This window comes from Nipponia nippon, unplaced genomic scaffold, assembly GCF_047370975.1.
Source record: "Nipponia nippon isolate SJK-2023a ecotype South Korea unplaced genomic scaffold, ASM4737097v1 scaffold_2, whole genome shotgun sequence".
Classification (NCBI taxonomy): Eukaryota; Metazoa; Chordata; class Aves; order Pelecaniformes; family Threskiornithidae; genus Nipponia; species Nipponia nippon.
Window position 1 is genome coordinate 23,897,511 of NW_028262336.1, and position 13,489 is coordinate 23,910,999.

At 44.8% G+C, this 13,489-nt stretch overlaps 1 protein-coding gene across 2 annotated transcripts in view; it reads left to right on the forward strand.

Annotated features, from left to right (window-relative positions):
* The first annotated feature begins 666 nt into the window (after positions 1–666).
* The window catches only part of CXADR (CXADR cell adhesion molecule), a 37,757-nt gene continuing 24,934 nt past the window's right edge, over positions 667–13,489 (forward strand). For both annotated transcript variants that reach the window (XM_087758500.1, XM_087758499.1), the window contains exon 1: positions 667–811. In XM_087758500.1, the coding sequence (XP_087614626.1) occupies positions 748–811 (64 nt within the window). In that variant the 5' untranslated portion in view covers positions 667–747. The remainder of the gene's footprint in view (positions 812–13,489) is intronic.

The following is a 13,489-nucleotide window of genomic DNA, read 5'->3' on the forward strand; positions in this document are numbered from 1 at the left end:
GCGCCGAGTGCAAACCATGCTTGTCTGCAGTCAGCTGGGGCTGCCATTTTGGGCACGGTGCAGCTGCCCCGCGTTGCAGAGGGAAGCCTGCCCCTACCCTTTTATCGCCCTTTTGTCTGGGTCGCTGCCTTTCTCCGGCGCCCGACCTTCCACTCAAAACGCGCGCGCGCGCTGTGCAAGGCCAGCACGAGACGCGGCACGAGCCGTGCGGCGGAGACCAACCCCTCCTTGGCGCCCAGGGCAACGGCCAGGGCCAGCGCCTCCCGCGGGGCGCCGTGCCCGGCCTCCGCGGCCGGGACGGCGACCGCAGCCCGCCCGCCCCGCGCCCGGGCGTCGCTTCGGCGGTCAGGGACACGCTTCGCCCGCTCACCCCGCGCTTCGGGCGCTCGGGCCAAGGCGCCGCCCCGCTCCTCCTCGCCGGCTGCCCCTCGCCGAAGCGGCGGGCACGTGCTGCCGCGCCGGGGCTGCCGGCGGCCCCGCTCCGTCCCCGGGCGGGCCGGGGGCGGCGGCAGGTGCCGATGCCGATGCCGGTGCCGGGCGCGGTCGCCGCCGAGCGGTCCGGGGGGGGGGGGGGGCGGGGCGGGGGCACGCGCGGCGGCGGCCTGGGGGAGCTGGGGCGGGTGCTGGCCGGAAGTGACGGCTGGAGTGATTCACCTGCTGGGCGGTGCGCGTGGGGCGGGGGAGGTGCCCGCGGGAGTCGCGGGGACGGAGCCGCCGGTGCCGGTTGCCCGCCGCTCGCGCCGCGCCATGGCGCCGCCGCCGCCGCTGGTAGTGGTGGTGTCGGTGTCCCTCGTGCTGCTCGGCTCCGCAGGTGGGCGCCGGGCGCAGGTGGAGGGGAGGGGACCGGACCGGACCGGGAGGGAGGGAGGTGGCGGCGGCGGCGGCTCTGTCGGGTTGGGAGAAAGGGCGGAGGGGGCGGGGGGCTGCTGCCCACACGGCTTCTCCCCGGGTGGCCGGGGGCCGCCTGCCTCGCCGCCCCCCCGCCCGTGTGGCCGCCCCGCCCGTGTGTGAGGCGGGGGACGCGGCGGGGCGGGGGGCTCCGTCTCCGCCAGCCCTTCTCCCGGGCGGGCGTCGCCGCTCGGTCCCTGCTCGCCTGCGGGCGCGGCCGGGTAGCGGCGCCTGAGGCGCGGTGCCCGGGCGGGCGCTGGCGGTTGGGGCGCGCTGCGGGGCCGACCTGGGCTTTGTTCGCCGCCCGCCGGCGGGGTGGCCGCTGCCGCGGTTGTGTCTTTCCCCTTCCTCCCCCCTGCCTCTGCCCGCCCCCCTCCCGGGCAGCCCTCGGCGTGGCTGGGGGCGATCCGCCCCGCCGTGGGCTCCGTCTGCCTCCCGCGGCGTGCCTTTTCTCTCAGGCGGCGGCGGGGTCTGTCCGTCACGGTGCCGTGCTGCCTGCTCGGTGTCGCTCCCGGCGACCCGCCTCTGGGGGCGACCCGCCTCTGGGGGCGACCCGCCTCTGGGGGCGACCCGCCTCTGGGGGCGACCCGCTCCCCGGGCTGGCGGGGCGAGCGGCTGGGGAGGGAGGGACGGGGAGTAAGCGCCACGCGTGAGCACCGGCGTCAAAAGAACAAAAAAAATTAAAGTAAGCCAAACAACGAAAACCAGCCCTGCGCGTTTAGTACCTCCCTAGTATCATCTGGATCGAACTTCAAGGGCGGTCCTGGTTTTGAGAGGGTGGAAGGGGCCGGGTGGCTTCTAGAGAGCCCTCGCAGCCCAGTTGTCCCAGGCTCGATGGCTGAACTCTGAGGAGAAAAGATGAGAGAATTTGAGGCTGGGGGGAAGGGAGTTGTACTAGATGGATCTGAACTCGTTTGTTTTTCTTGCTGAGAGAAAACAAAGGAGTAGATAAACAGGCAAACAAAAAGAAAAAACAAACCAAAACCAAAGCAACTGTGCCTGGGCTGCTAAAAAGTAGGCAAATATTCTTCATCTCAAACATGAGATGTTATTAGGTTCCTGTAATGAACTCAGTTGGAGTACCATGTTAACGTTTCCTAAAAATTTCTTTAAAAAAAAAAAAGTTTCCACTACAGTTGACCCAAACTTATGTGAAACTACAAAAGGTGAGAAAACACCAGTGGAGGTTCAGGTTCACAGTAAAATGTGTATCAGCGGTGTCAGGAGGCCAGTTTTTGTTCCTGTTGAAATGTTAATGCCTTTGTTGATGTCTCTGCTGTTTTGGGAAATTACTCATGGGGTCAAAATTCTGCCTCTATGATGGAAGGAAGAACTCTGATCTCCTGCATGAAAGGTTATCGGTAGTTCAGCATTAACTCTGTTTCTCTAAGCAGAGTTAGAAACAAGACAGGTGCTAAGAACTATGAGTTACTAGTATTCAGTTGACCAGGTTAGTGATTAAGATTTATATTGAAACACTTTATGTAACTAAAGCTGCGAAAAAAGCTTGTTGTGAGTAGAATTATTGCATGTACCGCGAACAAGATGGATCACTGCTAGGATATCAAGGGCTATGATACTATAAAGCTAGGAATAATTAATATATGATGAAATGTAAAACCAGAACAAAATTTTACACTTCAACTTTACTGAAGTATACAGGTGTCTTCAGACTTCACTGTGAAATTGGATGACTTCGTAAAGAAAGTGATATATTTGTGTTTTGATTAAGAATATCTTTTACATGGTTATTGGATGACTGTGCCCTGAAAGACACATACATTTCACAGTCCTCTGAAGGAAATAATTCAATAATCTGTATATCATAGGAGTTGATACATCATCTGAGCTTGCTTGTGTTTTTTTCCTCCGTTAGATTGAGTTAATAATATTACTGGGTCTGCGTTCCAGGTAGACATTACTTCCTTCACAGAGGGAACGGATATCAGTAAGTTGCTGTTCCCTGTATGGACCAAACTGAGAGGAAGGAAGCTAGTTTGTGTGTAGTTGAGTGAACGCTGTTGGCAGTGGAGGATTGTCTAGGTGCTGAAGTCTTTACTTGGGTTTGTGGTACTGGAATAATTTGTCATGGTATGTTAGGGTTTGCGCTATGTGCTATTTTCACAGCTCTTCCCCCCCCCCCCCCCCCCCCCCGTATTACTCACTTTCCTTGTTTCACTTTCACTGAAAGTAGAGGATTCAAAATAACTGATATTGTATAAATAAGGAGTCTTATCTTGACTGTACAAAATACCCCTTCAGCAGGCAATGGGGCTATACAATTATGTGTTGAAATAGGAAAGTGTTTGGATTTAAGCTGTCCCTGAACCCTGCTCAGGGGTTTAATCCCTCTTTTAAGGTCAATTTCACAGTCATAAATAACTGAATTGGGAACTTCCTTTCCCTTGTAGGAAGGGAAGAGTTCATCCTTGAACATTTCAGAGTACTAGGGGAGAATAGTTCTTTTCGGCTCTATCTTTGTAATTAGTAATGAATTAATTTTAGTGGCACTCTCGGTATTACATGGCTGTGCAACTGGTAAATAACTTGTGGCAGTTTCTCCTTGCATTGGCGCTTCTGGAAGATGACCACAAAACAGGTTGGTGTAGTGAAATTCGGTCTTCTGCTGTCTTGCAGACTTCTGATGAATTTACATTGGGGTGGCTATTTCTGCACTTATAACAGCTTTTCTAATTGTACTTATTCTTCTCTAAGAATGCACTCCAAGGCTGTGGTGAGAACTTGATGGCTGTTTGGTGTGTATTGTAATCGAGTATGATCAGTCATTTCAAGTAAGGTTGGACCAGATGATCCTTGAGGTCCCTTCCAACCTGGTATTCTATGATTCTATGATAAGTAGTTTGGGATTCCCAAAATGTGGAAATTCTGTTTAACTTAAATGAACACTGTATAGCTGTCATCAACGAATCCTGGAATAGGGTAATAGAAATGATGTACCTCTTCAGATCTTGAAATACCTTATTGAGATAATTGATATTAAACTGTTTCCACAGGGCAATACAGAATTCTGGTTTGAAGAGGAAAGCTCAGTTGTGATGTTAAGTGCTGCCAGATTTTGTTAGGTCTTATCGATGTGTAAACTGGTGTATGTGGTTTGTTTTTTGTTTGTTTTTTTTTTTTTGTTATTAATTCTAAGCTTTCCAGAATGCATGGTCATCTCAAGGGCTAATATAAAGAAAGCCTATTGTTTCTCATTGTCAGTGGTGCTGAGCACGTGTTTGCCTATGCTGTGACTTCAGGGGGACTGTGTACATAGTGGTAACCTTTTCCTGGCTATACAGTGTTGGGGAAATCATCTCATTCCATTTGGAGCAAATTCAAGTTTGTGTAGGGTTTTAGAAGGCTGAGAATAAATATAGCTGCCTATCTTGTGGTCCTGATCTAACAAATAAGATAGTGACCTATGGCTGTTAAACTTTTAAAAATGTGTAATGGCAGAACGCAAACTATGAAATGTTAACATAGCCAGATTAGTATCTATCTTTGTATAGGTATAAAAAAGTGATTACATTTAGCCTTCAGAAGATATGTTATACAAAATAGTAATGCTGTGCACAGAAATGCTCAAATTGAAGATAAGAGTTTGAGTAGCGTTTCAAGGTAAATAACTAGGCAGGAATTTCTTTAGTCTGTAGTGATATCTCTTATTGCTGCTCTTGTGGTGGTGGGGGTTTTTTGTTGTTGTTTTTTTCTTTTTTTTTTTTTTTCCCCTAACAATAGTGGTAGGAGGTAGTCTTGTACTGTATTGAGATTCTGCAATGTGTGATGCTTTTTTAATAGAATATTAAGCTTTTAAATAAAAATAAAGTTCAGGTAAGCTTTGAGAAAAGTCTGTGGTTATTGCCCTATCATTAAGTGGTATTCATAAAACTTGCAAAGTATTTCTAATAACATGCATGCAGGACTAGCACCTAATGCAGACATGGTAAGTCAGCATTTGGTGGCTAGTACACTTTGTCAGCTATGTATAATAAGGAACTTAAGCCTGTTCATGTTTTTATGCATGCAACAGGATCTTACAGAAGCTTAAATTAGGAGAAATTTGACTACCACAGGAGTTAAATCATCATTCCTATCCTAGTCTGTTAATTGTTAAACCTGGTACGCTTCACCCATTGCAGAGTAATTGTAACAATTTGCAGGGTTCAAGTTCTTCTTAAGTGTCCGTTGACATTAAAAGTTATCTGAAGTTCAGGACTCCTTTCCTAGGTGTCCCAGATCTTAGTGTTTCAGGAAGTATGAATTTATTTTAGAAATGACTTTATCAACTAGTTACTGCTGTGACATTGACCATGAGATTTGAATTACAGTCATTTTGCCTTAACTAATCTTGTGTTTATCAGGAGGTATTTTATGTATTCAGAATGCTGCTGCAAAGATTATTATAGCTCGTTGCTTTGGTCTCCTCTGACTGCCCCCCGCCCCGCGCTGGCTTCCCTGCGTTGCATCAAACTTCAGCTGCCTGTCTGCCTTCACTTCCAGTGCTTGTCATAGCCTCTTCCAAAGCCGAGTACACTTAATATAGAGATGAAACTACCACTCCTAAATGGCTGGTTTAGCTTCTACTGCTGCTTTACAAAAAATGTATTTCCATACGAGTACTAGTATGCTTTGCTACTGATTCCGTTCATGCTTCAAGAAATTCCTTGTCAATATCTTTGAATCTGCCTCAGTGTTGGAGCGTTTGCCACAGTGCCCACAGAGATTTGTACAGATGAGGGAACTTGGTTTTGGGGCCAGTATTGTTCCATCATACTTCCTAACTAATTTAATAATTTGTTGCTTGCATGCATTCATAAACTTTTAATGGCAGGGAATCTCTTTTTGCTCTTGTTGCAACCTCTGGTTCATTTCATGGAGCGTTTAGATGCTATGTGAAACTATAAATAAGGAGAAGTTTCAACAGTTGTGTGGCTCGCCAGCTTCTAAGAATGCGCCGCCCCCCCCCCCCCCCATCAATTTAGTTACTGCTAGCTAAGTATACAGTTAGCTTATGATGGCTCTTCCCTTTTTTTTCTCTTTTCTTTTTTTTCTTTTTGTCTTCTTTCTTTTTAGGGAATTCCTCTTTTTACTGATTTGCATCTTTTAGGGGATGGTTATAAGAAGAGCCACTTCAGCCTGTTGCCATGGGAGTAAACGGCAGCGAAGCTATAGTTCTGTGGAAACCTGTTTCAGTAGCAGCTTGAACATAAGCAGCCCCTGCATCCTTGCTGGTCATTTCCTTTACTGCACAACTGCCCTGATTGTGTGAGTGTGTGGTGAATGGGTCTGAGTTGAGGCTGCTTAAAACTTTCATTAATCTTTTTAACCGGTTAGATTGCGGGATTTGAAACAAGAAAGAGTTTTGCCGGCAACTTGTCCTGGTACAGGGCAGAAATGAGTGACAGGAAGGATGGCAGAAGAGCATTAAGCGGAAAAGCCTTTCTGCTTTATCAGTGTTCTCCCATAGGAGAGAAATGTCTGTGTAACCTTGGCCTGGGGGGAGCTTCGTTGGGGAGTCTGACTATATCGCTACATCAGGCAATCAGTCGAATGGCTAGATGTTACCTCAAAGATTATTTTTGCATCCCATTTTATGTTGTACCTTGCATTCATCTGGCTTCATAGCGAGCCAGTTCAGGGAGTTTCAAAGTCAGGAAAATACTAAATTTTAATAAGGTCTGTTTTCTACCTGTTCCTTTTCCTGATCCAACTTGGTGAGATCAAGTCTGAGTTGTAAACAAAAGAGACTCAGCTGGAATATATTACTATTGATTTTTTTTTTTTTTTAATGTCACCCACTTATTGGATCATATATTCAAAACTTGTGATAGAGAGACAAGATTTGGAGCTTTATTGGCTGTGGGCTGGAGCCATTCACCAGTGCTGTGGTGTCCTTCAGTTAAGAAGAACTGTTAGGAAGCATCTGAAGTACTGGATGGTCACAAGTTTTGCAGTTCCACTTGCTGATACATTTTTTAATAGATATGTTTTTCATGCCCTATAGCTAAAACCTGCAGTTAGTATGTTGAAAGATGATTAATCAACAAGAAATATTTGGTGTGCGTGGAAGGAAGGATGAATTTCATAAATTCACAATTGTTTTAACTTGTGCAGTTTGTATAGGGAATTGAAATTTCACATATTCACTGATCCTGCATTTTTAGTTCTTCCTTTTAGATGTATTAACAGCATAAGCTACAAGGAATGTTTCATCTCAGTTGTTTTAAGGCATGTAAAAATAATGTGTGTGTGTATATATGTATTTTAAAGCCTCCCTAAATTTTTAAATGACTAGTTAACTTTGTGGCTATTTAGGGTGGATATTCTAATTCTTTGAGCTTATTCCTTTCTGGCTGTTTCTTGGGGGGGGGGGGGGGGGGCAAAAGCAGGCAGACAGCCACTTCTTTCTCTTTGTCATGCTTCACCTTTTTATTTAAAAAATCAGCAACAACAAAACAACCCAAAACCAAAAAACCCAACCCTGTACTACTGAATGAAATAATTTTCAATCTTAATGCAAAACTTGCATGTGCTGGGAAAAAGCATTGCTTGTTCAGTAGCTTGGAAGAGCCAAAACCCCTTTACTCAAGTGAAAATAATATGGCTGCTCAGTTAAGTATTTGATTGCACTTAACTCCCAGATGCATTGACTGACAGATGTGCCTGACACGTTCACACTGCAAGTGGGCTGCTTCATTCAGTTTCCTTTTAAATGCCATCAAATTGGCAGGAAAAAAAAATCAAATCGTGTGACTTGATTGCTTAGTGACTGTGTAAGCCTTCAGTATCAGTTTATAGTAGGAAAGTAAGTGACTTGCAGGGCTAAAAGCAAAAACAACTCATGCCGTTGATGTAGACTTTGTAGAGGAGAAGGGAGGCTTTTGAGTGAATAAGTCATGTCAGGATTTGGGTTCTGATTTTATTTTTTTTTTTTTTTTTTGCTTTGGCTGAAAAATGTCTTTGTAATGGTTGGCCCTCATTTCATTTTACACTTCTTAATACTATTATAGATGGTTCCTTAATGGCTCTTGAGTGCAGTCTGAAGGAGCAGTTTCACATTACACCTAGCCGCATTACCGATGTGATGCGGTTACATCTCGTGTAACTTCATGCGTCCTCCAGGGTGTTGCTATTTCCAGCGATGGCACAGGGTTCCTTCTGCCCTCCCTTGTGCCAGAGCGGTGTCGCGCAGCTGCTGTGTGAGTCCGTTCGGCTGACACAAAAGAAAACTTTTCTTTTTGGAGTGTGGTGTTTTCCTGTTGGGCGAGTTGACGAATTCAAAGGGCTTGGTGGCGGCTGGGTGGCTCGGAGCAGCGAGTGCTGGCAGCAGCCCGGCTGGTGTAGGTGTGATGTGAAATGGCTCTCTGCGGGTGGGGCTCCCTGGCAGCCTAAGCAAACCCTTGTCAAGGCTCGGGCAGCCTCGCAGCTTTTCTGTCTTGGGCCACGTACGTTGTGCTTGGGGGACTCTCGTTCGCAGAACCCCACCAGGAGAGGAAAAGCAAAGCTTCCTGTGCAGTGTCAGTTTTTAGTGGAGTCAACTCTTTGTTCTGGCACTCTGCCTTTTTGCATAAAGTGTTATCCTGGCGTAAAGGGAGGTGACGGGATCAAATCCAAGGATGAGAGGGCAGGACCTCAGCAAATCCAAAGTATTCAAGTTGTCATTCCCTTAATACTGCAGGTTGAATTAGGTCACGCTGGATCATTGAAATGTGACCAAGCATTAAAACTCGGAGCTTGTAGTGATCTCCTGTAAATGTTGGGCTAAACAGTACTCCTGTGCTTAAGATTAATCCCAATTTTTGTTATGATGTCCCCTCCCCCTTTATGTTGCCCTCCCCCCAAAGTATCCTTTCTTTCAGTAATGAAATACAAATGCTCCCTCTCTCAACTTGATAAGCACGTTCCCCTCCACTAAGGTCATTAACTGCTGCAGTTGCTAGGCTACTCGGCTGATGACTTTGGGTTTAGCAACAAAAAAGCTTCAAGAATGTGCTGAACAAGGAAGGAGGACAAGGACAGTTGTAAAAGGAAAGGGATGTTGGATAGAATCTGAAGGCAAAGATGATGTCAGGGAAGAAGCGAAAGGGGGGGGGGAAGTAAAAGATCAGTAAGGCTTTAGCCTGTGGTTTTTAGGTTTTTCTAGTCACATAACTATTCCAGCTGATCGCAGTGAATTGCAGTTGGGAATGAAATTAAGCTCGTGCTATGTATTTGCAGGGTCGGGGTTATTTGTAGGTCTGTTTATATAAGTCTTAAAGTTAAGAATTTTTTTGTTAGATTGGGAGGATGAGTAACTTTAACTTAATTGTGCAGTACATTGTAAACTGGGGCATGGGTATGCAACACTACATGAATTAGAGGTAGTTATTCGTTTAATGCTGTCTGAGGACATCCAGACTGAAAGAACGTTTTTTTTTTTTTTTTTTCTGTCTTTGAAGAAGTGCTTAGCCTGTTTCCTGTTGGCTTAGGGTTTGTCTTTTTTTTTTTTTTTTCCTTCTTGTGTAGTTTGACAGAGGGTTTGTGGATTCAGGTGAACTCTGGTAGATACTCGGTAACTTCACGGTTATTGTTGAATTGATGCATTTTCTTAGATTTTTTCAGGCTAGACCAATGCAGGATTGCTTCAGCTTTGGCTTCTGTTCAAAGCAGATCACCTTAAGGTGGTGTTTGTGGTATTCTGAAGGGGAATAGGTGTTTTTGAGCTGTTCTGCAGAAATTGTGAGCTTAGAGTGGCAAAACTTCAGGTTTTGGAACGGGTCAGATTTTAGTTGTTGCTGAAAACCATGTTTCTTCTGTGAGTCTGGAGATCAGACAGTAGAAGGGAATATAAGACTTAGTAGTGGAACCCTCTTTAATTGTGGGAGCAGATGAAAAGAGAAAAGTCAGGCAGGGAGAGAGTAGATCCATGCTTTGAAGAAGTAAGTAATGTCACATGGGTTACTTTAAGGGTGAGTGCAACTGGGAGACTTTGCCCAGTAAGTGTGCCTCAGAAAAGTGGTGCTTCCCCCTGGTTGCTCAGAGGAAGTGAAGTGTGGAAATGCAAACCCACTGTTTTAGACCCAGCAGCAGCAGAGTTGACTGTCCAGGTGGTAGAACTTTGCCAGGCTTATTCTGACATGCAGTTTTTTTCCTGTATTTTGCTTTAAGCGCTCCTGCTGTTTCATCAGCCTTCTCTTTGTAGCTTATGGCAGAACCTTCCTCTGTGCACATAAGTCTTTTAGCTGCACCACCTGTAGAAAAAGTGTCCTGAAAACTTAACCAGACCAAGCTCTGGGAAGTTTGGTCACTCAGCTTCATTCTGCTATCTGTAAGGAAGCTGAGATGAAATGTGAGAGGGATTTAAAGTCTTGCCTCTACGAACACTAAGTGTCCATATAAAACTCAAGCTCTTTTCTCCAGAAATTGCTTTGTGGATTTAGTTTCCCGAACTATTTCTGTATTTAGTCTGGGACTAAATGAACTAGGAAGGAGGAGACAGAGGACTGGGAGCCAAATCTCTTCTTTTCTAGGTGAGTGCTTTTATTCCTGGGTTGTCTTTACTTTCTCTGGCTCCACAAACTGTATCTCTTCTGCATAGTAGAAGGGCTTCACTAAGATGTGTGACTCTGATTACCTTAGAGAGCACTATCCTGGGAGGTATGAAATGCAGGTGTAAACATCTTCTGTCTGAAAAATCTCTGTCTTCAGGGATTAATCGGTGTTCTGCCTAGTAGACTTAGGCTAGTATAGAGAGGCAAGGTTTTATCTTCTTTCTAACCTTTTTGGATTGGGCCTTTTTGAGGTTTAAGTAGAGGGATATGTAGTATGTTATGTCAATAGCTTTCGAAATGTTAGATTTATAAGTGCTTGATGCTTTTGCTAAGATGGCATGGGTTTTTTTTGTTGTTTTTTTTTTTTTTTCTTTACTACTTAGTAACTCTGCTTTTCTATGAAATTTGTATTGTAGCATTGTATGATAACCAGAGTGTCAAGCATGGGAAAAATGTGGGCTGTAGAGAATATTAAACATTAACTGTTTAACACTTTTGATATTAGTAGGACAGTACTTTGTTAGAAAAAGCTTTGCGTTTGCCTTTATCAGCAGCGGATTATCGTAAAAATCTGAATTCTCTGCAGAGTTCTACAGTTATTACATACTAAAACCAAACCTGCTCTTCGGATACATACCTACTATGGATTCAGGTGCAGTAATGCTGTGCCATTTTTTCTTTTCTTGTTTTATTCACTGCTGCATGATTATCTTGCTTTTGGTAGTTCATTGCCTGTTGCTTGCTTGCTTGTTCCTTTCCCTTACGTCTTGCTTATTCTTACCTCAGGTGAGGTTGCTGGAAGGTTAAGCATTCTTCGGTACCTAGGTGCCTGATTAAATTAATAAAATGTGTATTGAGCTAACACCTATTTCAGATTCTGTCTTGAAACATCTGATGAGAATATCTGTGTACTTCGGCTATAAAAGAGAATTTTAGAGTTTCTGACATCAAAAGTCCCCAAATCTGTTGAATTTGCTTTCTAAAGGGAAGACAACTAATTTTTTTGTCATTAAACTTATGTTTTTCTTCTTTCTTGTCATTGTTCCTTTAATGTTTACTAAGTTAAAGAAGACTCGTTAGGGACCTTTTGTTGTGTTGTTCCATGTCATGTGTCCTGTGGAAAAATAGTGAGGTTGAGAAAATAAGTATGACTAGAGCTGGTTGAAAAACTGGAATTGACTCTTTTCCCTTCACTCCCTGTCCCCTCAAGTTGCTTAGCCTGAATTTCCGAAGCCTGATATAACTTTTACAGAAACTGAAGTCGGGTTAACCCTGCCTTAGTCTGTGTCAAACCTCATCAGGACCAGGGACACAATGTTTTCAGGATTTTTTGTGGTGTGGTGATGCTTGCCAGAAGCTGTAGGGTTTATGACATGTGGAAAGTTAGATGTGCCAAAGATGCATAGCATTTTTGGCCCAAGTTCCAGAAAGCTATGACTGTAATGGGGCCTTGCTCTTGCTGTTGGAGGTAAGATGCTGGAAACTGTGAGAACCCAAACCTGAAGCTAGGCATTCTGGCCTTTGAGGGTCCCCCGGTAAAGCTAGGATTCAGTTTGTGGTGCGGTCAGTTATGATAAGTTGTGGCAAAACAGCATAAGCAAACTCTTGGCTGTGGTCATCTTGGCTGTGCTGATGTGACTCAGCTTCTGGGTGCTGTAAAAATCACTAAAACGAGTAATATCAAATATTCTTTTCCCTTTACTTTTGCAAAGGCAACTTTTGATCCACTTATGTCATTAGGAGCACGCTGCCTTGCAGAGACTTGTTTTGGCATCACTTGAGGATACTGAAGTTTTGTGCAGTGAGGAAGCAGGAGAAGACTGAGATGGTGGCTTCTTGTGGGGATTTCAGCCATGAAGGAGACTTATGTTTGTCTTAGATTGTGCCAGTAAGCACTTAGAAGTTTCCCTCAGCTGGGCACTCCTCAGTGTGTACCTACCTCGGTGTGTACTCTCTACTTGCCAAGGGTGTAAATTTGACTCCCTCAGTTCTCCAGGGCCTTATTTCAGAAATGCGGTTTGAAATAAGACATAGAACTTCTGTCTGAGTGGAGGTGGGAAAGGGGAGAGTTGGGGAACTTTGCTTTATCATATCATTAGAGCTAGCTGAAAAAGGTTGGAGAGTAACTGGATGCGAGGCATATTCAGAAGTAAAATGAGGATGGTGGGGGAGTTGGTTCTTGAGACTGAAGTCTGTCAAGTGAAAAGGTTGACCACAGCTGCAGCTATAATCTGTGCTTGAAAGAACAGTCTAAGCTGGAGCATCTCTTAAGTGAATTTTATAGCTCGTATATCTCAAAGCACTAACATGCATTTCTGGTTGTCATTGTTATTTACTTCTTAAGGCCTCATTCTGTGAAGAGAAGCATTTCTGTATTTACAGCTGTTCCTTGTTTACAAGCAGTTATTGGCAAACAAGATGGTTTTTGGACAGCCTGCTAGTAAAGTTGAAGTACTGTGCAAATGCAGATTGCAGATGGATTACATATGGCTTTAGGTAGAGCAACATCTCTGGACTCAACTCTTACCCCGTGTAGAAGCAGTCTGTGCGTCTTTGCAGTTGTGCTTCTTAGTGATTGCCATTTCAGACATCACTTAGGACCTGGCGGCAGTCCTGCCTTCGTGGTGCATCTCCCCTTCTCCTGCCCCCTCAGTGTATGTCAGCTGTCATACCTTCTGCTCTTCCAGCCAACTCCGTTCAGGGAGGGACTCTGTCTGTTGGGTTGCATAACACTTCTGTAACGCAGCACTGTCTGATGCCAGAAACAGTCATGCCAAGTTTAAATTTACACTTAAATTTGTGTAAGCCAGCAATCCAGAATGTCAGTGTATCCTAAATTTTTAACTTTTTTAAATTTAAATAAGAAAATACTAAATGCATAAATAATTCATCTAATGAAAATTTGCTTTCTGTTATTTGTTAGTATATATCACAGCTCCGTTTGTATCTGTGTTGGAATGGAGAAAGCTTTGCTCCATTTTAACTTTTTGTCTGCTTCCTGTGTTCAAGATTCTTTTACACTAGAGAGCAGTTTCCATCCAACTCTATCAAACATTTCGTTTTCCCTA